Here is a 23316-nt window from a genome sequence, read left to right as displayed (position 1 = left end):
GCAGGAATCTCCTTGCTGGGTTTATCCTGAACCCAGAAGTCTAGAACCAACAATCCCAGTTGCCTTTCTGGATGCTTTGCAGTTAGGTCTTCCCACGCTGGCATGGGTCTGACTGTGGTTTATGTCCTAGTTTCCCAAGAACAGCTGTTAGTAGGAGGTCAGGACCATACTTTTTCCATGCTTGTCTCCATTCTCCTCTTGATGCAGTATTCCTTTGTCATCTTCTACCTTTTAGCACATCTTTTGTTTCTTGTTCTTTCTTGTGAGTCATTCCTTTTAGTCTAAAGTTCCAGGCAATGGGAAGGTAATTGCTTGGACCAGCTCAGCTCTATTTGCATATTTCAGAGACATCACCTGTCCTTCAAGTCTATTCACTCTTCCTCCAGAACAGAGAATAATTTATGAAGCAGTTCTTTTACATTCTTTGTCCTTAAACAGAAATGTTTCATGCCGTCAACACCTCCCACTGCTTTGGATCCTTTAGGGAGGTATATGTGTCTCGGCTGCTTCGCTTCTCGTACGTTCACCTGTCGCCTTCCTGCTTTACTGGCAGCAAATGACACGTTGCTTTCAGTGACTTTTACTGATGTGTGTGTCAGTTTGGCAATGATGCTCATCTGCTCTCCCTGCCAGCCACCTGCAGCTTCCTGCCTGCGCCTGCTCATCCCTCTGACCCCTGTCTCCACGCTGTGGCTCTGTGGTACCTGCTGTTGTGGTGCTATCCTGCAGTCCCAGCAGTGGGTTTGGTGATTTAAGGAGGTTCACCTTCACAAACTGGTTATCTTGAATCTTTACACAGTAACTTTGTTCTTATGTCCATCACTATCTCTCCTCTATAACTGGGCACTTTTAGTACTTGCAGTTTTTCAGACAGTCTCAGTGGCTGTATTTCCATTCCAACACACACTTTAAAACTCTAGTATCAGTCATGAATTCAATATCACAAATCCCCACTGGCTTTAAGCATCCAGATTTTTCAGACCTCAGATTGTCACAGGGGTTTGTCTGCAGGCACTGCCCATCCACCGCAGGAGTGGGACAGCACCTCTTCTGCTCAGCAGCGTTGTACACGTCTCTTCAACAGAGTCCATGTCGCAAGGGACGTGGGTGGAGGTGTGTAGACACTGCAGTGAGGTGGTTAGGAGCTGTTATTGATTGTTCCTTGTAACAAGATGGTTATATGGCACAGCTTAAACAATAAAAATAAATAATAAAAAAAGCATCCAGATTTGCTCATCAGTTTTAGCCTTCCATTTGCTGATTGCAGTTTTGGCATCTCTTGATTCTAAATATTTCCTTTTCCTATTTCTTATATTGCACATTTACCAGTTCCAATCTCAACAGCTTGTCACGCTGCTAACTTCAGTGGCATCCTTCTCCAAACACTGAGAGGTCCTCTCTCTATTTGCTTTGACTGCTGAAACTCACAGGAGGACTTAACGATTTTCTATTTCTATAATAAAGACATAAAATTGGCATTTTAACTTGACTTGACTCCACCAATAATGCACTTAGTAAGATTTCTGCAGTGTAATGAGGAAAGTTGTGTAGTGGGAAGCTGAAGAGCAGAGACGTGTCTCTGAGGTAAAGCGGGAAGAGAGCTTGAGTTCCAAAAAAAACCCCAAAAAACCACCAGACATTCACCAAACATCTTTTTAAGTTCTTAAAGGTTTGAAATTCCAGTGCTGATGTTTGAGGGGAGAAAGCTGCCAGTGGTGTGGTTTGGGTGGGTTTTGGGGGTTTTTTGTTTTGTTTTGTGGTGGATTTTTTTGTTGTTCTTTTTCTTTTTTTTTTTCTGCAGCTACTGTTCTGTGCCTTGTTTGCACAGAGGAGGATTTGTTTCTCTGTACTCTGAAACTAGTCAATAAGTAAAACACCTCTGTTGCTGTCTTGGTGTGGGAACACTGAGTCGTGGTGCTTGCAACAGCCAGGAGAAGACCCTTGGGGAATAGACATTCTCATGAAAAAAAAAACCCAAACCAACCAAACAAACAAAAAAACAACTTGAGAGTGATGAAAATAGCAAGTGCACTATTGCTGCAGGCTCAGAGCAGTCCAGTAAGCTGGAAAACCTGCAGGAATAAAGCAAATTGATGTGGCCAGTGGGTGCTTTTGCAGAAAGTACTGCAGGGGGCAATATTTGATAAGGTGGGTGGCCAGTGACCCTGTGCACAGGGCTGGGCTCCATCTCTCCTTCTTTCTGTTGAAATAACCTTTACTCCATCACAGTTTAAATGCAACAAGCAAGTTGAAGCTAAAATATGGAAAAAAAGAATTTGCAATTTGAGGATACAGTGAAAAGCAGGAGAAACAATTTCCAGATCAGCAGAGGAGCTGAGTTTGTATGTCTGCTTTTTTGTAGGTTGCACCAGGTGTTACTGAAATATTTTAACCATTGATTTAAATTGATGAGCCTCTTATATTGAAATAGGATCTCCAAGGTACCTTAAAATTTCTGTAGTGACTCAATTACAAACTGTGTGTCTAATGATGTTAAAGACATTTGGAAATCCAAACCTGAATTCTTCTTAAATTTAGACTCGTTGCTCAAATCTGGCCTGTTCATGTCAGACGGAGCAAGAAGCTTTGATCTTTGGCAGTTTACAGGTTTTATGTTTGGTCAGCTTCTAAGAATTACACTAGTGAACACTACATCATGTTGTAGTTTCAGGCTGAAATCTGTGGATTTCTTGGTTAGTACTGCAGACTGATGGGATTTCTTCTGGAAATCAAGAAATGCATTAGAAAAACTGTGGCCTGTAAATAAAATAAGTGCACCCATCATGTTTTCCTGTTTTGTCTGTCAAACAGATGTCTCCCTTGATAATCTGTCCAAGCAGCCACTGTTTGTGGTTGTGAAAGAGCAGCAGAGTGTTGTAGGCAGCAGGATTAAAGGGGAATTTGAAGAGCAGGAAGGGAAAAGACCCATTTGGGTCTCTGTCACCAGCAGCAGTGTATTCACATCCCTGCTCTGCAGTTACTTTGGGTAAATGGCTCAGTTGATGCCTTGCTACACTGTGAGGGCAAAAACTTTGAAAATAGTGACTTTATTTCTTTTGTAGTATAAAAGCCATTTAATTGTGTTGTGTTAAAGTGGGGACTAATCAAATGATGACTGTGCTCCTTAAAGCTTGCCTGCCTGTGCTGTGCTAATGCAGCACGCTGGGGAGAGGAGCCTCCGACCAGCTGCACGCTGCTTCATGGCTCCCCTTTCTTTCTGGGTTTGTATAGATCCTTGTGTGTCAGTTCACCTTTTTGTTTGTTTTTACCCAAATGTCAATAATTGTACTTAAGAATAAAAACTCTGTAACAAAATGCTGAAAACAAACTGCCCTGTTTGCTGTGTATTTTCATAGCTATTGTTTCAATGGATGACCACATTGGAAGAAGCAAATCACTGACAGTTCATAAACTTTAATCTAACCCTTAAAAATATATATAAAAATATATAGCAGGCCTGTGTTTTTATTATTATTATTCTTTTAACAGCAAAGGAAGTGCTAGAAATTAAGAACAAACCCACAAAACTGCTCCACTCCAGACTTCTGACTTTGGGTCATGATAAGATTGCCTGAACCCAGAGGACATTACAGCCTTGCAAACTGCAGAGTTGAGGGTTTTTTGTGACCCACCGTGGGGTATGTGACTGTTTGGTATACATCCCGAGAGGAGTTAGATCTCAACACACAGAGGGATTCTTCTGCCCTGCTGCCTTTTGCCAGCTGTGTGAGGGACAGTCTCTAGCATGCCAGCAGAGTTAGTGGGGGACGCAGCCTCCCTCCCAGGGAGTCATCTGTGCCGTGCATGGCTAACAAAAGCTCGCAGTTTGTGTGCACCTTACTCATACATGCAGGACTGCAGGCAGAGTGACCTGTCTTATTTTATCGAACTTGGAAAAATAGCAGTTTATTAGCTGCACAAGTGTGGCCTTGAGTATTTTGCTTTTGAAACCTGTTTTCAGGATCAGTTTTTAATTTTATTTTTTTTACTAGGAAGGGGGTATTTTCTTCTTGCTGTATAAGACAGTAAAATATCACGCTACAAACATGAACTAAATTCCCCTGTTCTTCTGCAATAAAGGTGGGAGATGTTGCATCCTTTGCTTCTCTGCACCTTTTCATGAGGAAATAGTGCTGGTCCTTTAAGTACTTGAAATAGGTCCTACTCATAAACAAACCTGTCCATAGGTTATTTGCTACCTTTCTGTCCCTGTCTTTGCACATGTAACTATTTATCAATTTTATTCCATCCAAGATAGCTCACCTCTGGCACAGCAAATAGGAGGTAGTGTGTTGCCTACCTGCTTTTGTTACATAGGCTGTTATGTGCCGAGCAGCAAATCAAATTCAGTTTCCTATTTATACCTGCTGGTTTTAAAAGCAGCACAGGCTCATGGGCAGTGGAAGTCCTCGCTCAGAACTATGAAAATAATAACTGCCAACCCTCAGGCTGTTGTTTTAAGTGAGGGAGCAGATTAATAAAATAGTATGTGTAACTTCTGTTCGTAACGATGGCAGCAGAGACGTGAGCTGGTGCTTGTTTGCCACGGCCTGAGGATGGAGATGTCCTGAGGATGCTTTGTTCTAGGGAGTAACTCCTGTCCTGGGTGTTGGGTGGGGCTGTCAGCTGTTGTGATCTGGGGTTTTGTCCATGGACAAGCTTGATAAATGATAGGGCTTTTTCTCCTGAGCAGCAAAACAAAATGCCAGATCCAGAGTGAGGTTTTCAGGGGTTTTTTTTGGAATTGTGGTTCTGGCAAGCTGTGCAGAAGTGAAAAAGTTAAAATGAACAAGTGTTTTATAGTAGAAATGTAAACAGCTGGAATCTGTGTCAGCCTCCCACCCCCCGGGGAGTCTGTTGGATTGTTCTCTTTGATTTTACATCTCCACAGAAATTTATGGTCTCAGCTCCTTTTATTTATGACATTGCAATCCTCGTTCGAGCGATTGATTGAAATACAACGGTGCCAAGCTGCAAGCCTGTATTTTTAGAAAGGTTGAAGTTTATAAAGCAAACCAGCAATACAAACAGTCTTGTATTAAAAGCTGCACTGGAATCCTGTACATGGGAGTTGCCCATGTTTCTTTATTCCTAAATTTCAAAGTAAAGAATTACCATGACAAGGTTTTGTACCTCTTCTCTCTCCCTCCTTTTAAGCTGCCTGTTCTTGCTAAAAACATACTCTGTGCTAAATATGCAATCTTCCTAGCCCTGCAAGGGCTAACTTTTGCTTGTAGTGATGTTAGCCCCTATTTTTCCAGCTCTGATCCAGCAGTGCTGATGCATTATGTTGTTAGTGTACTGTGGGCAGCATAATACATTCTCTCACAGCTACTTGAATGTACCAGGAGTTGTTTTCTGGAATTGCAAGCAAGAAATTAGGGGGCTCATAATTTTTGGCTACCAGTGCAGTGATTTTGGTTAAACATTTGAGCAAAGATGAAATATTTTTCTTTTTTAATTTGTCACGGAATTAATTTTCATCATCTTGCACTAATTCAAATAAATATCTTGTACTATCAGGAATGTATTCAGAAAAAAGACTAATTGGAGACGTAGCTTTGCCTTGCTGATTCGAAGTGTGCTGCTGCAGCATAGTGATGCATGTGGCATCCTGGCATCATGATTTCTGGCTTGCTGGTGGATTAAGACACTGCATGTTAGCCAGATATACCAGAGACAACTGAAAAGAAGTCAAATAAATATTTATAATTAAAAAAAAAAAATAACTGCTGGCATTCAATGATGACACAATGTAACAGGATGAGGTACTTGACTGTGTAACTTTCTGTGCAGCAAGGACCTGGTTGCTTTTTTTCTTTTCCCCTTAATTAGATGTCCAGAAGTACCAGGTTTTGCTGTGTGGGTGTAGTGCACAGTTCCACAGCACCTGGTTATTCTGTGATCCCACAGCTGGTGGGATTGGAGGTGTGGGACACAAGTGAGCTCTGGGATCTTAAAGCTTTACTTGAGCAAGTGCACTTCTAGCTGAGAAAGCATCTTGGTATCAGAGAAGGGCCACCAGATCAGGTTTAGGTTGCTGCTGATCCTTTGCTGAAGGCTGTTGCTGCTGTGGCTGAGTTGACAGAAAATGGGTGGGTGCTCATACTTCCAGAGAGACCAAGATCTTGGCTTAAATTGAGATGACAAAGTTGAATTTGAATTTTTGAATTTAGGTTGCCCAAGGAAGTTGTGGATGCCCTCTCCCTGGAAGTGTTGAAGGCCAGGCTGGATGAGGCTTTGAGCAACCTGATCTAGTGGAAGGTGTCCCTGCTGATGGCAGGGGGGTTGGAACTGGATGAGCTTTAAGGTCCCTTCCAATCCTAACCATTCTATGATTCTATGAAGATGTCAGACCACAAGCTGAAGTGGCTGAGACACAACCAGGTATTGCCCTCTGCTATTTCTACCTTGAGGTGGCAGTTTCTGTCAAGGCAAGGAAGGGTTTTAAATGCCATATGCAGTTGTAACTTATTGCAGATTTTAGCAGTGATGCCGCTTCTGCCCAGCAACACAAATGTGGGTGACAGCAGTATTGAAAAGCTTGTTCCTATGAAGCACCTGTGTGAAGCTGGACACGGTGTTGTGGCATCAGAAGTGACACCACCAGCAATCATAACTTTCCTGTTAGGTTCATTTCTCAAACTCCACTGGCTAAAACAAGTTGGAATATGAAGTTTTTGGTAGTGCTGGGCAAAAATTGGGGACTGGGGAGGTGTTGAACCCAGCAGGATGCTGTCAGGGGCTGTAGGGCAGGGGAGGTAAGCAAGCAGTGAGGAGCTGGGGGCTGAGGCAGAAAGTGGAGCAGGCTGAACGTCAGCCTGATATAACAGAGGGTTTGGAAGGGGAGGAAAACCAAATTGGAAGTTGCAAGGGGAGATGGGGAGGACCAGGAGGGTAAAAGGTGCTTTCTCTGCTTAGTCTTAGCTTCCTGCTGGCCAGGTTGTTTCCCAAGCTTCAGGGAGCATCCTTGACATCTGTGGACCCCAATATCTTCCTGGGGTACCCAGAAGAGCCCAATTTAATGCATCTCAAGTCCTGTGGCCCTGGTAAAGCAAAGAAAGGTGATGAGTGAGGATGGGAGGAGCAAGGACAGTCTCCTCTGCTTGCTGCCAGAGGTGGGCATTTGGGAGGTGGGCACTTGCTCTATGGCTTGCTCTGGAGCTCACGGGAGCCTCTCATCAAACTCGTGCTCCTGTTTTGGCCAGCAACCCACCAGGCTATGGTGTTTTAAATAGGGAAGGGTATGACCTCTAATTAAAAAAAAAAATCCAGTTTTTCAAAGTAATTGAAACTGTTGCAGAATTTTCAACTTGCTGTGTCAGGGGCTGTTAAAAAAAAAAAAAATTAGAAACTTGGGTAGAAATTACAGGTTTCTCATACTGTGGGGTGTGTAATGCCTTGACTTTTAGGTGTGGAGTTCTAGACATTCAGACACAGGAAGGGTCCATATACCCAGCTATGTAAAGACTGATTTAAAAGAGAGAATGCATTAATTACAAATAACATATGCTTTTAGTTAGGAGAAAATAGCTGCAGTTGTTTTGTGTGTAACATAAGCTATAGCATAATTAAGCTTTCTAGTGAAAATACAGCTTTGTGTTAGACAAAGGTTAAGTGGTTATGTTTAGTTTGCACTTTACACGAAAGGAGGTATTGAGTGTAATTACTGGAGATTAAGATTTTGTTTGGATGTTAGCTAACACTGGTTAATGTCTTGTGAATACTATTTGTCTCTTAGAGTGGAAAAAGGTTATCCTTTAAAAGAGCACTAGAGTATTCTCTAGTACTTGGATACTTGGGCACTGGTGTACCAAATTACTCCTGTTGTAAGAAAATTTAGTACTCCTTAAATATCTCTAGAGCATCCTATAAGTATTTTGAGCTGAACTAACCAACAAAACGGTGTGTAAAGGCTCAGACACAGCGTCCATGCACAGCACTAAAGGCTGTTCAGCTGGCAGCTGCCTCCAGATCCTGCTGCATCCTTCTAGCTGAGCCTGCGAAGGGTTACACCATCACTTCAGAAACCTTCTGTTCCTGCTGGGATGCTCTCATCCTTCCCTTGCCTTAGTCAGTGGGGACAGGGACCAGTGAAGATCTCTCCATTCTGCCATTTCTCTGTCTGCAGAGCTTGTGAATCCACCCTCTGCCTTCACAACCCAGTTCTGTTTGAGGAAACAAATTTCAGTGGCGCTGGTTGAGCAGCCTTGGAGCCATTCCTCTTGCAAATCAGGGAGTTGGCCTCTGCTGCTGCTGCTGTAATGTTGTCTGTCCCAGTGTCACTCCAGCAAGTAGAGGATGAACATGTCAACAGGCAGGCTGGAGGTGCAGGCTGATGTCCTTTTATTTCTCAAAAGTTAGGGTTGCCTTCAGCTTTCAAGCTTCAGAGCACATGTTTCATCTCAGGCTATGCAGCTTTTCTGTATTTCCAGTTTGGCTTGAAATATTTCTTGCTTATCACACAGAATTGCCTCGATTGGAAAAGACCTTTAAGATCATCGAGTCCAATCATTAACCCAACACTGACACGTCCTGGACTAAACCATGTCCCTAAAATATATTATACAGCTGTCTGTGTAAATCTATATAAATGAGTATCTTGTATGAGATTGACAAAAACCAGCGCTCACAGCACAGGCTGTGTTGGTATCTCTAGCTCGATCCCCTCTGCCTGAGCATTGGTGGATTTTCATATGGGTGATGTGGCAGAAGTGATTGATTAGTGCCACAACTGATGACCCAAAGGGAAGCTCCTGGTTTCTGCAAGGGCACAGACAGGCCACTTGCTTCACCCTTTGGTCTGCAGACACTGGGAGTCTGCAAGTTGCTGCTGAGTCCAGGAAAAGGATGTGAGGAAAGGAGAGTCTGCTGGTGGTCTTGTGTTTACCACCTCCATATCTGTTTTTCCATTTAAAGAAAACAAAAACAAAGCTCCCCAAATCAAAAACTGATGGAAGCCACAGCATTAGGTTTTTTGATTGAGTGTATTATTTCATTCCATGCTTATGTTACAATGTATACTGTTAGTCATGAAATCACAGCTACTAGCAAGCATAAAAGTTGCTCAAAATTATGCTAAGCATTTTACATTTATTTCCCCTCCCCTGACTGTCTTTACTACTGATTTCCAACTGTGATTATGGTGCAGTTATTAATTAACTCATTATAGATTAAATGAGTAATCTGCAAGGCCCTGTTTTAGATTACAGCACTGTTTAACTATGACACTAATTATAGTATGTTTGGTTTTATTTTTTTAATGTAATCTGGAAAATATTTTCCTTGCCTTAAATTCTGTTTCTTAAGAGAAAATTCATAGAATCATAGAATGGTTTGGATTGGAAGGGACCTTAAAGCTCATCCAGTTCCAACCCCCCTGCCAGCAGCAGGGACACCTTCCACTAGACCAGGTTGCTCAAAGCCTCATCCAGCCTGGCCTTGAACACTTCCAGGGAGGAGCAGCCACAACTTCCTTGGGCAACCTGTTCCAGTGTCTGACCACCCTCACAGTGAAGAACTTCTTCCTAATATCTCATCTAAACCTCCTCTCTTTCAGCTTAAACCCATTTCCCCTTGTTTTGTCATTAATTGCCCTTATGAAAAGTCCCTCCCCAGCTTTCTTGTAGCCCCTTCAGGTACTGGGAGGCCGCTATAAGATCTCCCTGGAGCCTTCTCTTCTCCAGGCTGAACAGCCCCAACTCTCTCAGCCTGTCCTCACAGCAGAGCTGCTCCAGCCCTTGGATCATCCTGGAGACCCTTCTCTGGACTTGTTCTAAGTGGTCCATGTCTTTCTTATGTTGGGGGCTCCAGAACTGGACGCAGTATTCCAGGTGGGGCAGTTCTGTGATGACATTTAAAAGAACCAGCAAGCTTTTTTTTATGTAGCCATTGATGGAATATTAACTAAACTGTCCCTGCAATATTTAAAACCAAAAAAAAACCCCACCCCACACATTATCCTGCAGAGCATACGGCCATTTTTTATACGACAGTTTGCTCAAATTGTACAGGTCCTCAGTGGTCTCTTGAAAAAGCTCCAGGTGCTGAGTCATGTTCATGCTCTCGCTGAGCTGCTGCTGGGAGCCAAGAAGGCTTGTTGAGAGAGGAATATTGAAATAGTCTGTTTATGATGGCCATAAATACAGCTGGTGCAGAGGGTACAGCAGCCTTTCCCGAAGGGTGGCTTTACAGGGGGGTGTCACAGGGAGCCTGCCCTCAGCCAGGGTGTATTTTTCATCTTGTTTGGATGTAACTGGTATCCACTGGTCTGTAAAGAGTGGTGAGAAATGCTGAACTCATATGTTTTAGTCGGGAAGGGAGGATTTTATGAATCCTGCTCAAGTGTTTATCACAGTGCCTAGTTTTATAGATGGTAAAAAAGAAATTAAAAATTTCCTTCATTAGCATCACCTCTGAAGGGTTAATATTTACCTTCTCTGCTACTGCAGGTAGCGTGAAGTTCAGCCCAGCTGTAAAGTCAGAAAGATACAGGTGGAAAATACCTTTGGAAGAGGAGGACATTGTCCTCATTTCATGCTTCATTAGCTGCCCTGCCAGAGGACCCCCGCATTGTTGGGGGTCAAGAGCCTCCCGCAGTGCTGGAGGAGAAGGGACATCTCCTCCCTGTCCAAGGGCTCTCATCTTCAGACCACCTGCATTTGGGGTGGAGAGCACCCTCCTCCCTTTGGCTCTCCTGGCACTGGCCTTAACTAGCGAAGGAAAAGACGGTAGCAATTATGGCACACACAATTAACGAGCTTCTAATCTCTAACCATGTGTGTAATTGCTGCTGTCAAATACAATTAGTGTCTGCCCAAGTTCCCTTCCCAGGGGAACGGCTGGGCCCTGGCACAGAGGGAGAGGAGGGGGGCGAGTGGCTGAAACTTTAGGAGAGTTTATATTTTCTTGTTGCCTCCCTGATAATCCTCACTCACTCCTCAAATTGTGTCCAGAAATGTTAATCCAGAGCCTTAAAGGGACATGGTGGTCAGGAGAGCAGGCTTTGAGGTCTACTGTTGGGTTAACTCTGTGAAGTGTCTTCTGTAAAATTTGTCACTGGAGACTATACCATCTTAATTACAATTCAATCAGCACACTTCAGGGATTTACTGGTGCCTTCGTGTGAGTCTGACGGGGTTACATCGCCTCTCCTGTCATGGCAGCTGAGACTGGAGTTGCTGATCACCTCCCAGGTGTAGTTTGGGAGTTGGGACATGGGCCAGGGTTTCTCCTGTCCCCACAAAGTGCACCTCTGTGAACATCCAGCACTTGCAACCCCTCCAGGCTCAATGGCTCAGGACACTTAGTTGCACCCCAAAGCCCTGCGGGCACCCTGTGAGGCCAAGGCAAATTTTGGGTCCTTTTTTGGTGGCTGCTAAAGGCTGCCATCTTCCTGTAGAGCAAGAGGCTTTCACTGTTCTGCTGCTGCGTCTGCACCTTCCTGCCAACTCTCCGGGGCAAGGTAACGGGTGTCCCTGGCTCCAGCGCTGGGTTCTGCATGGGGCTGTGCAGGCACCTGTGGATGGAGGAATAGGTGAGCTGTAGGAAGGTGAGTTATGCAGAACAAATGCAGATTGGAATCTGCACTTGAAATTCTGGTGGTAGTAATTTTGTTGGGAGTATTTCTTGTCTCCCATCCCAAAAAGCTACTACTCTGACTCGAGTTGCATCAGGCTCGGAGGAAGAGAAAAATAATCCACTAAGCAGCCTTTGAACATAACCTGAGATAACTTCTTCCATGCGCTGCGGTGGCTGGGATGTGAGATCCTGATGCATAGCTCTCATTTGTCTCACTTTTCTGTTTCCAAGATACATGATGATGAAGAATTTAAGTCTTGACCGTTGTAAGTCATTAGCCAGTGTAACTTCAAAGATAAGTATTTTGATGAGATGAACCTTTTTGCTAATGGCTTTCTCTTTCTTAAATATATATTCATGTGAAGCTACTTAAAGGTTTTGGGTGTGGAGAAAAGCCAGAGTGAGATGTGAGGGAATTGGAGGGTGATAGATGTGCTGTGCAACACAGCCATGTGTCTTGCCAAACAGCTCTTGCTGCTGTGTGTGCTGGGTGTCTAGACATGCAAAACTAGCCAGGCAGACTTCTTATTCTGCTCTGGATAAAACTGGGATGCCCTACATTTAACCCATGCCTAAGATCTAGGTCTTCTGTTAGCTCCAAATTGTGGCATTTAAAAAAAAAAAAAAATTAAAAAAATATTGAAAATTGTGGTGTTCCTGCTGTTTTGTAGTGACTTTGTAGGACTTCACTGTACCTTTCCTTCTGTCAGATTGACGAGTCTCTTGCCCTGTGTATAAAATAGCTGTGAACCATTCAGTCCACTTCAGTCCCAGCTAATCACCAATGATAAGTTCACTTGCATCTCTATGAGTTCAGGCACATGAGTTTGAAGTGTGGAAGAGCCCTTGTTCAATCTTCATCTTGTTCAATCTGATGTAGCCCATTTCGTGGAGATTTGAACAAATCTTGGGCTCCAAGATGAAAAATAATAAATCCTTGTCCTGTCTTTAGGGATATAGCAAGAGGTTGGCCCACCAAACCAACTCCCAACTGGGAACTACCAGTCTTCTTCTCAGATGATAATTTTCATCCTGTTCTCCAAAAATGCAGGAAGATAAATGGGTCATGCTGTGATCATGGGAGACTTTTAAGACTGAAATAGAAGCTGCACTCAAAACCCTCACAAAGAAAATGTTTGTCTCTAATTGTTTTCCCTTTCCATAGTGCTTACTATGATAAAACTATCTTCTCTTTCTCCTTTATTTTTCAATTGTGATTAGACTTTAATGTGGTTAAAGCTTGTAAGTGAGTTTGAGCTACTGTCTCGTTGAAGAGAAGATGGAGCTGAAATTGTCAGTGAGGCATTGGACAGGGTTTTTTAATGTGTCTGTCATTATATGTTAACCTCTGAACTGGGACACGACGTCTGTTTTATGGCTGACAACAATTTAAAGGTATACATCTTGACATGGTGGATAAAAGAAGAAGGGGGAGTGGACCAAAAAAAAATGAATTAATGATGTTAGCAAATATTAGTCCCTGTATTTCCATTTTGTTCAGAAAGTGGCTGTCAGGCTTTGAGGCCGTCTGGAGCAGCATTGTCAGTGACAGCCAGTCGAGATGCGATTGTACCTTGAATCGAGCCAGTCTTTTATTGACAAATACAGTGCGCTGAGGCAGGGATGAGGATGCTCTGCTGTCTGTTCCAGGAGGAGTGGGGCTTTTCCCCTGGCATTCCCGGTTCATTCCTGGTGACATTTGAGAAGGATAGTTCTGGGCTTAGTGGAGTTCCTGCACCAGTCCGTGAGCACATCGGGAGTCAGGGGCGTTGAAAACGTCTCTTAATGAGTACGTATGCTGCATACTGAAGAACATATTTGTCCATGATTTATGCTAGCTTTGGTAAACCAGATCCACCTCCAAAGTTAACTGTCAAGAGTAATAGTGACTTTGATATCAGCCTTGGTTGTGCATGAACAACAAATAAGCAATGGGCAAGAGTTAGGAGAAAACAAAAAAAATCAGTGCCTCTTAAGGGCATCTCTTACCTTTCTTTATCACCTCTTCACGGGTCTGTTGTGTGCTACTGCCTGTGCTTTGTCACTCAAGTACAGTCCTTCAAGGTTTCTTCCCGTGTTCCCCCCAGAAAGGGGAACAAATTCCCCTTTATTCCCACAGGTTTTGAACTGGCAGTTTGAGGGCAGCCCCCTCACGCCCATGGAGCCCACAGTAATTTTGCCTTTTCCGCAGCATCTCTTAGATGGTCCTGACTGCGGAAAACACTGCTGTCATCTCTCTCAGATTCAGGTTGCAAATTATGGGAGCTGGGGATCATGTTATTTCTTAACTATCATTAGTTACACGTGTATCTGCAGTGCTTTTGGACAGCACTGCCAGCAGTGAAAGAAATTGAGCTGGCTTAAATGAGAGCCACGTAGTTAATTATTAGTGCCTTTTTTTAAAGAGGAGAGAAGGAATGTGCAGTGTCAGTTTTTAATTCCATCACAGTTTGCAAGCTAATGTGACTTTAAACTCAGTGGTCATTATTTGTGTATAGGTAGCACGTCCTTTATCTTTCCATCCCTAAAAGCTCTTTTCTGCTGTAGAAATAGCAAGAGATTTGAGAAGGAAAGTGCATCTGCGTGTTACTCATCTCATCAGCTCGTGTGAGCAACAGATAAAAACACTGGTTCCTGTTAGTGCAATAGCTGTGACGTGGTTTGGAAGGAACAACTTCTTTCTTCCACCTCTTTCACCACTTGGTTTGGTACATCGTGCTCAGATATCGTGTGCCAGTCCCTGGCAGGCTGGGTAGTACAGGCATTGGAAGCGGGCAGATGAGCTCATGGTATCGGCAAGTTGTCAAGGGTGGCTGGAAATAAACCACTTTGTATCCACATCGAGGCAGAGTTCAGTTTTTTGGGAAGAAGAGTTCCTCATAGCTTGGATAGATTCCCCTTGGGAAGTCCAGTGGTGATGGATGTGGAGCCACGATGCTGTCTTTCATGGCTCTGCAGAGTGGAGGCACACATTAAATCCTGAGAGCATAGCTGGGGACTTTTCCTATACATTTTTCATAAACTTGTGCTACATATTGAGGACTGTGATGAAGTAAGCTTGGTTCAACATTCATAAATTGAATATTGAGTTACCTATTTCTGTGTGAAAGAGATGAAATAAAAGCTGCTTGAACAAAGTAACCTGTATGTGGATTAAGAGCCGGGGAAGTTTTTGCCTGAGCGTTTTTGGGAAAGCCTTTATCGCCGAGTTTCACGATGACCTTATGTGTCCTCAATCAGGATGATTAATCTCTGGTAGAAATGCGTTGGTTGTGCAAAGAAGGTGCACTTAATCCAAGAAACCTTTTTTACAATTTCTTCCTCTAGAAAGATGAAATGTATTTTCTCAAGTGTTGTTTCTGACTTTGAAAAAAAAGCCACAACCAGAAACTGTAGTGGGAAGAGATGAAAGAATATAGATTAAAATTTTTTGTAGTTTCCGATACTGGTTGAATGACCAATGTTCCTCAATATCAAAGAAGATAGACTAGTTGTGAGTATAGCTTAATTTCATAGAAATAATTCTTGCATCTACTAGCAGATGATCTGAAATTAATTTTCTTTAAGTATTGTGGAAATAATTGATGGACAGTCAGGCTCTCTATTAAATAATTTTTTAATAGGGACATTGCACTGTAAAGACTTTGAAGCCCTTTCCTTTAAGGAAAGGAGAACTCTGTCATCTTTTATTCAAAATTAGAGAAAGCCTATTTGCCATGGAATAGTTTTCAAAAGCCAATTTCCTTTCCATTTTTTCTTAGAGGAGTATGTCTGTGATATCTGCAAACCCAAATATTACAGCTTTGGGCTGGTACAGAAGAGCTGAAAAGTGGAACTGGTTGGCTCAAACTATGCAGAATGTAAAAGTAAATGTATTCTGGGGAAACAGTAAATTGATTTAAAATAAAAGCAACTTAGGGAGCAGGAAAAAAAAACAAATAAATTTAAGAATGTTTTATTAAAAATAAAAATCATCATCTTTCTAGGTAGAATTCTAATGAGGCAGCAAAGCTTTTTGGTGTAATCAGCAATGTATTGGAGCTACTGAGAGACTGCTAGAGGTTGGGATGGCTTTCCCTTCACTTCTGATTTTGTTCACTCTGGGTTTCATAATCTCTTATCACAGAAATCCACAGAACTGTCCACTGACAACAGCACGTTGCAATTAATGGGCTGGTTTTATAAGGAATTACCACTGCAAATTGCAAACCAGGTTTGACTTCTTGCCCAAAGACTGAGATATTAGGGTGCCCTAGAAGATTTAGGGTTTCTGGTGCCCTGCACCCCCTAAAATAGGGTCAGGCTTTCAGACAGCAGGCACTTACCGCTTTCTGAAAGTCTGGCATCAATGTCAAGTCAGGCAATTGAAGAACCCAAGCTGCAGGATGGGTTATTTTTTTGAAAAGGGAGGCCTGAGGCTCCGTATCGATCAATCATTATTCTAATTGTTCATTTCTATTATGGTGGGAATCATTCAGAATCCTAGAGTTGCTGGGAGTAAATCATTTGGAAATGCTGCCCATTATAAAATTTAATTTTAAATCTATATTAAATAGATTTATAAAGGCAAGCTTTGCAATCTAGTAACATAACATTATGCTACCTCACAGAGGCTCGGCTTTTGGGTCCTAAGGGGCCACGGCTGGGAGTGCTGTGGGGGCAACGCTTTGGCTCGTGAGCGGGATGGTGAGGCTGCCATGCCTGCCTTTTGGGTGACCCTTCTGGGCCACCTTCAGAGGAGCATTGATCTGGTTTGCTGAGAGATCCATCCAGCTGTTCTGGATGGAGTAGCGTCATGGGGTTCCATCTGCTGTGAAGATGGAACAGGCTGCCCAGGGAGGTTGTGGAGTCTCCTTCTCTGGAGACATTCAAGACCCGCCTGGACGCCTTCCTGTGTGATCTCATTTAGGTTCCTGCTCTGGCAGAGGGGTTGGACTGGATGATCTTTTGAGGTCCCTTCCAATCCCCAACATTCTGTGATTCTGAGACTTTCGGAGGGCTGATCCCATCTTTGGGGCAGGGAAGGGGTGGGAGGTGGCAGAGGGGTGGAACAAGATGGGAGTCATGATGCTGGATCAATCTTTCTTTTTCTTTCAGACAACAGAGAAGAGGGGAAAGGAAGGCAAAACTGCATTTGGAGGCCCAGTTGTCAGCTCATTATATCAAGAAGAAACAATCAGGTGATTATCTGTGCTGGACTTCAGTTTAAAACAGTATTTTTCTAATGTCATTTTGTTAAGCTTTTTTTTTTAATATTGCACAAGTGTGGTGGCAACTACAACAGGATAATAAATGACAGGAAAGAACTTTTCAGGTCCATAATCATTTAAATCAATAACTGCCTGTATCATTGCCAGGTAGTAACCTTTCCCTAGCACAAGATGTGGGGGAAGGGCAAGACTTGCCATTTTTCAGTTATATGGCTGAAAAAAAGTAATATTGGATATTTTTAATAGAAAGCTCTTCAGACACTACCTTTTTCAAATAGTTATTTCTTTACCAATACATTCATTAAGGATTGTTCAGTGAAGGTTTTAATGTTGGACAATGTTTGCCTTCAGGGAGAGTTTGTACCTTATATCAAATTAATTTTTTCTGCAGCTAGCATAGCAGAAATGTATTTACTGAACTAGAATGGCTGCTATTTAAAACCTGTCAAGGTGCAAGTAGTAAGTGACATAAGCTACTGAATAAGGACAGCTGGGGTTTTTTTTGTTTGGTTGGGTTTTTACTGTTCCAGACTACTAATCATGGGTATGATATTAACTCCAATACCTAAATGATTGCCTGGAGGATCTTTCAGAATACAGCATTGTATTTTTAGTTAAAATGAACAGTCGGGGAAGACTAAATTTTTGAGCTGTGCTTGCTGTCATGTTGCAGTCACCCATTTATGTGTATGTGATCCCATTTGTTTTATTGAATGTCTTGCATCATCTTAGCCCCAGAAAATTAAAAGGTAAACACTGATTCCTCTACACACAGCCTCCCAAGCTTGCTGAGAACTTTCCCGAAGTGTTAAAACTCTTAACAGTGTTTCTTTGACTTGTTGTCACCAACTAATGAAAAATAAATCTTGAGCAGGTGGCTCCAAACCCTTTGCAAGAAGCTTAGGTAGAAATTGATGTGGCTGTTCTGTGTAAGCAAACAGGGTGCCAGTCTCATGCTCGGCAGTAGAGTGGACACTTCCCTCAGTGTTGCAATTTGCTTTATAGTGAGATAGAACAGTTGGCCAGGAGTAGCCTTCTCTGCCTCATGTGAAGAGCCAACACATCTTTAACTTGCCTCCAGACCCTGACCGGAGGTGGTCAGGTATGACCTTGGTTTAACATGCTGTTTGAGGACTAGCACTTCTGCTAGCCACAAGCTCTTTTTTCTTCCCTGCTCTGTCCATGTAGGACTCAGCCAACATTCTTGATCTCATACTTTGACCTTGAGGTTTAAATCCTGTTAGAGCTCTTCTTTTAGGAGTGGAACACATCAATGCTGCCCAGTGTTGGGTGCTAAGTATGATCTATGCTTAGTCGTGCAGTGCTTTCAGAGTCTTGGCTGTCCCAAGTACTGCCTGTGCTCCTTCTTGGGTATGAAATATACCACAGTACACAGGAAAACAGAGTTTTTGCTCTGGTGGCTTGACTAGTCTAGATCTTCTTGTCATATTTTTGTTTTTGTTTCCATGAGAACATGACTTGTGCAGTACTTAATATAAGTACGGCTCCAAATAAACATACCATGAGGAGCATATATGCTGTATGTGTAGTGGCTGTAGTCCTTACAAAGTCAGGCTGTAAGCAGATGTGGTCTCTGACACAGCTGGAATTCTGCTGAAAGTGAGTTAAATGAAGTCTCCTGACTCTGCTGGCAGAATGGAAACTCGTGGTCCATGAGCACAGCTTGGCTTGCCTACATCAGTGTCTTCAGTTGCAAGATGGGAAGTGAGCAAGTGTCATATCTCACCTAGCTTCAGCTTTCCCAGTGCAGTTGCCCATGTATTGCAGCTTTTGTCTATTGTTTGTGCTCTTACTAGAACAGGGAATAAATGTAGGTAGGTATAGGCACATCTCTAATGGTGATAATTCTAATAGTAAAAGCATAGCCCTAAACAGCAAAATTGCACTGCTATGAAATCTGCAAGCTGATGAGCCAAAGAAGGATGGCTCTGGACATTGTCTGACATTCCAGTTTATCTGGAGCATGGAGTGAATTGGTTTGGTAGCGATACCACTCACCTGGGAAATGCTTGGGGCTTAGGGTGCAAATCTGTTGGACAAAGTGGAATTACCATACCCTGCCCTAAAGTCGGGTGTATCAGAAGTAGGAGAACCTGGGATGGTGCCAGGGCTGATTTTTGCCTTATCACTAATTATCTCAAATGTTTCTGCTTTGAGAACAAGATAGAAAAATGGTCAGTCTGGCTCGCAGAAGTACATTGCACTGATTCCAAATAAATTCAAGAGCATCCATAGAAACAGGTTATACCGGTCTAATTAAATCAATTTAGAAAGAGATTCAGTTAAATCAGTGCAATTTGTGTGTTCATAGATCAATCCTCAAATCAGGAGAAGGTCTCTTGAGCTAATGAGGCGTAGCAGTTATTTACTTTGGGGTGCTGGGCACTGATCATCAATTAGGAGTCATTAATAAACCCTGGCAATAAAGAGCTCAAGTAACCCCCCAGTGACTAATGGGGAGCAGTTGCAAAATGTATTAGCATAGTGCTCTGCCTCTGTGTTTCTCTGCAAATCACTTCTCTTGCTTTGGGCATTACATAAAAATAATGCCTGCTGGTGACTGATGGTGGGACTTGGAGGTTCCCCTGGAAGGAAGGATTTAGAAATTATCTGTGATTCCAGGCTGGGGGATAGTGGTGGGGTTTTGGGTTTGTTTGGGTTTTTTTTTTACTCCTACATAAAGCTTTATGTCTCTTTTCTGATCTTATTACCAGAACAAAAGCAGTAGTAGCTGAGCTCTTTCATGATCAAATAGCTATAATTACAGTTTCACAAACCTGGAAAATGAGCAGTGAGATGAGGTTGACTGATGTGTCACCAACATAAATCTAATCTAAGACTCATACTGAGGGAGATGCCAAAAATACTGTAGCATTGGAAATTCAACTTTAAACTTATTTTTCAATATTTGGGTTTTTTTTAAAGCAGGGGTAAGGAAGGGGGAGGCAGTTTATAAGTCTTTCCAGCAAACCAAAGCATTGACTTGGCAGATGGAGAATGTGAAATAGTGTTGCCAAATGTCCGTGTCCCTTTCCCCTTGCACTACAGGAGCCCTCCTGCGCTCTGCCGTGGGCTGCTTCCACGCGGCCTCGGCATGCCAGGATGGGAATGGCATCCACTGGTCAGCACCAAGGCATCCCTGAGCTACCAACCTTCCCACTTCTACCATCCTGAGGGATGCTGAAGAAACTCTTTTCTGGTAGAAACTTCCACCCTTTCCTGTAACACTTGGGAGTGACTCCGGTTGTGAGTGGGGCTCTGTTTAGGACCGGGACACGGAGCGGGCACCCCTCATATTCAGGAGCCCACCTGATGCCGTGTAATCTATCAGAATTGTATTAATCCCACTAACGCAGCTGCCATCTGGCCCCGCTGCCGGGCCGGCTCGCGCGAGCTCCCGTGATGGATGGCCTCGGGAATTGATTAGTTGTTGTGCGAGACAAATGAACTGTTTTGGCAGAAAATACCAGAGGTCGCTGCGTGTGGTCAGGCACAAAGGCTGCTGACTTTTAAAGAGCTGCTTCCAGCATCCATTGCAAGGATGCAGCTTTGGAGCAGAGAGGGCTTTTGAGATGATCCCAGCACTCCGGAGCACTTTTAGGGTTTTGTTCTCTCACTTTTTGGGAAGGTCAGCACTGGAAATGAGCGCAAAGCTGCGGAGATGCAGGAGCTGGCATCGTTACCGTGTGCTGGGAATTACGGGCTCGTGCTGGTATTGTGCCTGTGCTTGGGTGGCTGCGGCGCAGATGTCTGTGGCTCACACAGATGCTGGGCTGTGCAGTCCCTGCGGAAGAGCTTTCCCGGTTGTTCGGAGCCCAGGCAGCCTGCAGCGTGCTCAGCCGTGGCGCGTCTCAAATAAAACACCTGCGGGTCCGGGCAGCTGGGGTTTGTGTTGGTGGGTTGTTTTGGGTTTGTTTGGTTTTTTTCAGGTCAGTGTTATTTAGAAATGGATACTCTTCTAGTGATATTTAGCAAGCAAGTCCCTGACTTCAAGATGATTGCCAAGTTTATTGCTTCCCTTCCTTTTTATTGTCCCAGGAGCGGTGACCCTTGGGGTTTTGCTTTGTTGTGGAAAGAGGCGGCTTGGCTCAGCCCTGCCATCCCTTCAGGAGAGGGCATCCTTCTGTGCTGGCTCCTATTTGGGGTTTTCACAGCCACCTCCTCTCCGGTGCTGCCACTAATCTACCAAAGTACGTGTGGCAGAGCAGCAACCGATGGGGAATTGGATGACACATGTCTCGCTATGTCCCGGCTGCTCTCAGAGGATGGCACGCGTGTGTGCCGGCAAGTGGGCAACACTTCCCCTGGGACAGCCTGCCGGTTCAAAATAAACTTGAGTTATGGATTTATTCAGCTTGTAAAACCTCAGCTGGCATAAATAATTGAGAAAGCAAAGGTTTGTCTGTGGTGCATACCTCAGGGACCCGCTCCTGCCTCCCTCCCTCCCACCACCCTTTCTTATGAAAATGATCCCAGTTGCACTGATAGATAATAACAACACCAAGCAATTAAAAGCTATGGGTGGCTGGAGAGAGGAGAAAAGGTTCAGTTAATGAGCTTTTCCTCTTCCTGTGCCCAGGAGAGCCTCAGAAGTGACGAGGCGATTAAAGCGAAGAGATAATTATAGATTATGTGAAAATGGGTCCCTTGGGGGCCGAGGGCCTTGACATAAACTGTAAGTGTTGCGAGTGTCTCTCGGCTCCCCGTGCGTCGCCTGCTCCGCTCCGCTGAGCTCCCCGCTCGTCCGGCAGCGCTGTGCCAAGCAGACGGGCAAAGCCACCTGTTAGTGGCACCTGGGGATGTGGCTTGGACCAGCCCCAGGAAAAGGGGAAAGGACACCCTAAGTAGCACCTGATCGCAACCCTCTGCCCAGAGCTTTGTGCTGGAGGTAACCTGCAAGGGGGGAGGAAGGGGATGGGGCAAACCTGGAGGATGCTCTCTGTGTGAGGGTAGAGTATCTGAATTTCAAGTCTCTTCTGTGCCCTTTTCATGGCAGTCTTGGTGGCTGTTTAGAAAGCAAGGAGGTTTGCAGCACTCCAGGTAAGAAGTGAAGCCTGATTAACCAGCAGTAGATCTTTAAAATCTCTTGGCTCAACACATGTGTTTTGGATAGCTTATGAAGAAGGCTTGTGAAGCCTTGCAAGCTTGGGGAGAGATGTCTTGGTTTAAGTCCTTCCACATCGTTTTATTCAAGGATGGAAAAAGCTCCCCATGTGTTACCTGCAGGCAACAGATCTGCTTCAGCTCGATGTTAAATCAGAGTTAGCATCTCTTACTGGGGATGGGCGAGATCAGAAGAAAATAACTCAGAGGGGTGGAACATGTGTCAGCAAAGGAGAAGAGCAACCCTTCTGGCTGTCCTCAAGAAACAGATGTAAACATGTTCACTGCCTTTACTGACAGTCAAGTGGTCGCTGACTTGAAGACTCCGTTCTAGTTCAACAGAAAGAGCTGGTGCTTGTATATCACGCAGTCTGACATGGAGACAAAATTGTATCTGGGCCTTCCTTTTAGTTACAGGTTTTAAATAGTTGTGCATGTCCCCATTAGGTTGAGTTTCATGGTCTCTCCCATCTGAAGTTGTCTTTAATGCTGTATTTTTACTTAAATTGAGATATTTTTCTCCTGAAAATACTGATAGAAATGTTATGGGTTCCCCCACATAACGTTATCTGAGCAATGTATTTGCAGTGTCACTTACAGCTACAGAGTGATTATTCAGTATGTACACATACACACATGTGAAATAAATTGGAGAAATCTGAGTTGCAAGGTTTTCAAGCTATGTTTTTTATTTGTCCCATGTGATTTTTTGAATGCAGAGTCATCAAATAACAGTAACTTGTCTTTATTCCATTCACGCTATTCAAGTGGAGCTTTTTCCCTAGTATTGATGCCTCAAAAAATCTGATTTTTAACTCCTATGAGCTCTTTTCTCAGTTTCCCTTCCTGGTTTTGGCATGCAACTAGATCAGATTGGTTTAGATATCTGGAGTGCAGCTTCACGTGACTATTTTGTTTGCAGGTAAAATGTCTTTGTAAAATGTTACAGCTGTATGAACTTCCCTCAAATCTAGTCAAGAAAGGGCTCGTTTCTTATTGTTAATATTTATAGAAAAGTTGGAGATAATATATGCTAATTTTTTTTAAAGGGGCATCAGGGGCAGAGGAATGGTTTACAGCTTGAGAAATAAATGCAGAGTGGAAAGATGGAATTTCCCAAAAACCTTATCTTCAAGTGGGGAAATTGCTGTTCTGGATTAATTCCATTGTGGAGACTTCTGAAAGAAAAGTGGTTTTTTGGAAGGGGGATGTATAGAGCATTTGCAGAGGTGGTTATTCCAGAAAAGCTAAATCATATCCAAATAGCTGTGTCAGGTCGTTTCACCTTTAGAGACAATAATATTCTGAGGAAAAGACTGTAGCAGTCTTGTCTGGAGGCTGTGGTAGGAAGATCACCCAGTTTTGGTCACTGAGGATGGCTGTGGACTTCCCCAGCAAGGAC

The 23316-nt window shown here is 43.5% G+C and overlaps 1 protein-coding gene across 1 annotated transcript in view; it reads left to right on the top strand.

Annotated features, from left to right (window-relative positions):
* ACBD6 (acyl-CoA binding domain containing 6) overlaps nucleotides 1–23316 on the top strand; it is an 85061-nt gene that overhangs the window by 7989 nt on the left and 53756 nt on the right. The window contains exon 5 of the mRNA XM_010174052.1: nucleotides 16678–16760. Coding sequence (XP_010172354.1) covers nucleotides 16678–16760 — 83 coding nt within the window. The remainder of the gene's footprint in view (nucleotides 1–16677; nucleotides 16761–23316) is intronic.

Source organism: Antrostomus carolinensis, unplaced genomic scaffold (assembly GCF_000700745.2).
Source record: "Antrostomus carolinensis isolate BGI_N321 unplaced genomic scaffold, ASM70074v2 scaffold20728, whole genome shotgun sequence".
NCBI lineage: Eukaryota > Metazoa > Chordata > Aves > Caprimulgiformes > Caprimulgidae > Antrostomus > Antrostomus carolinensis.
This window is presented reverse-complemented; position numbering and strand designations above follow the sequence as displayed.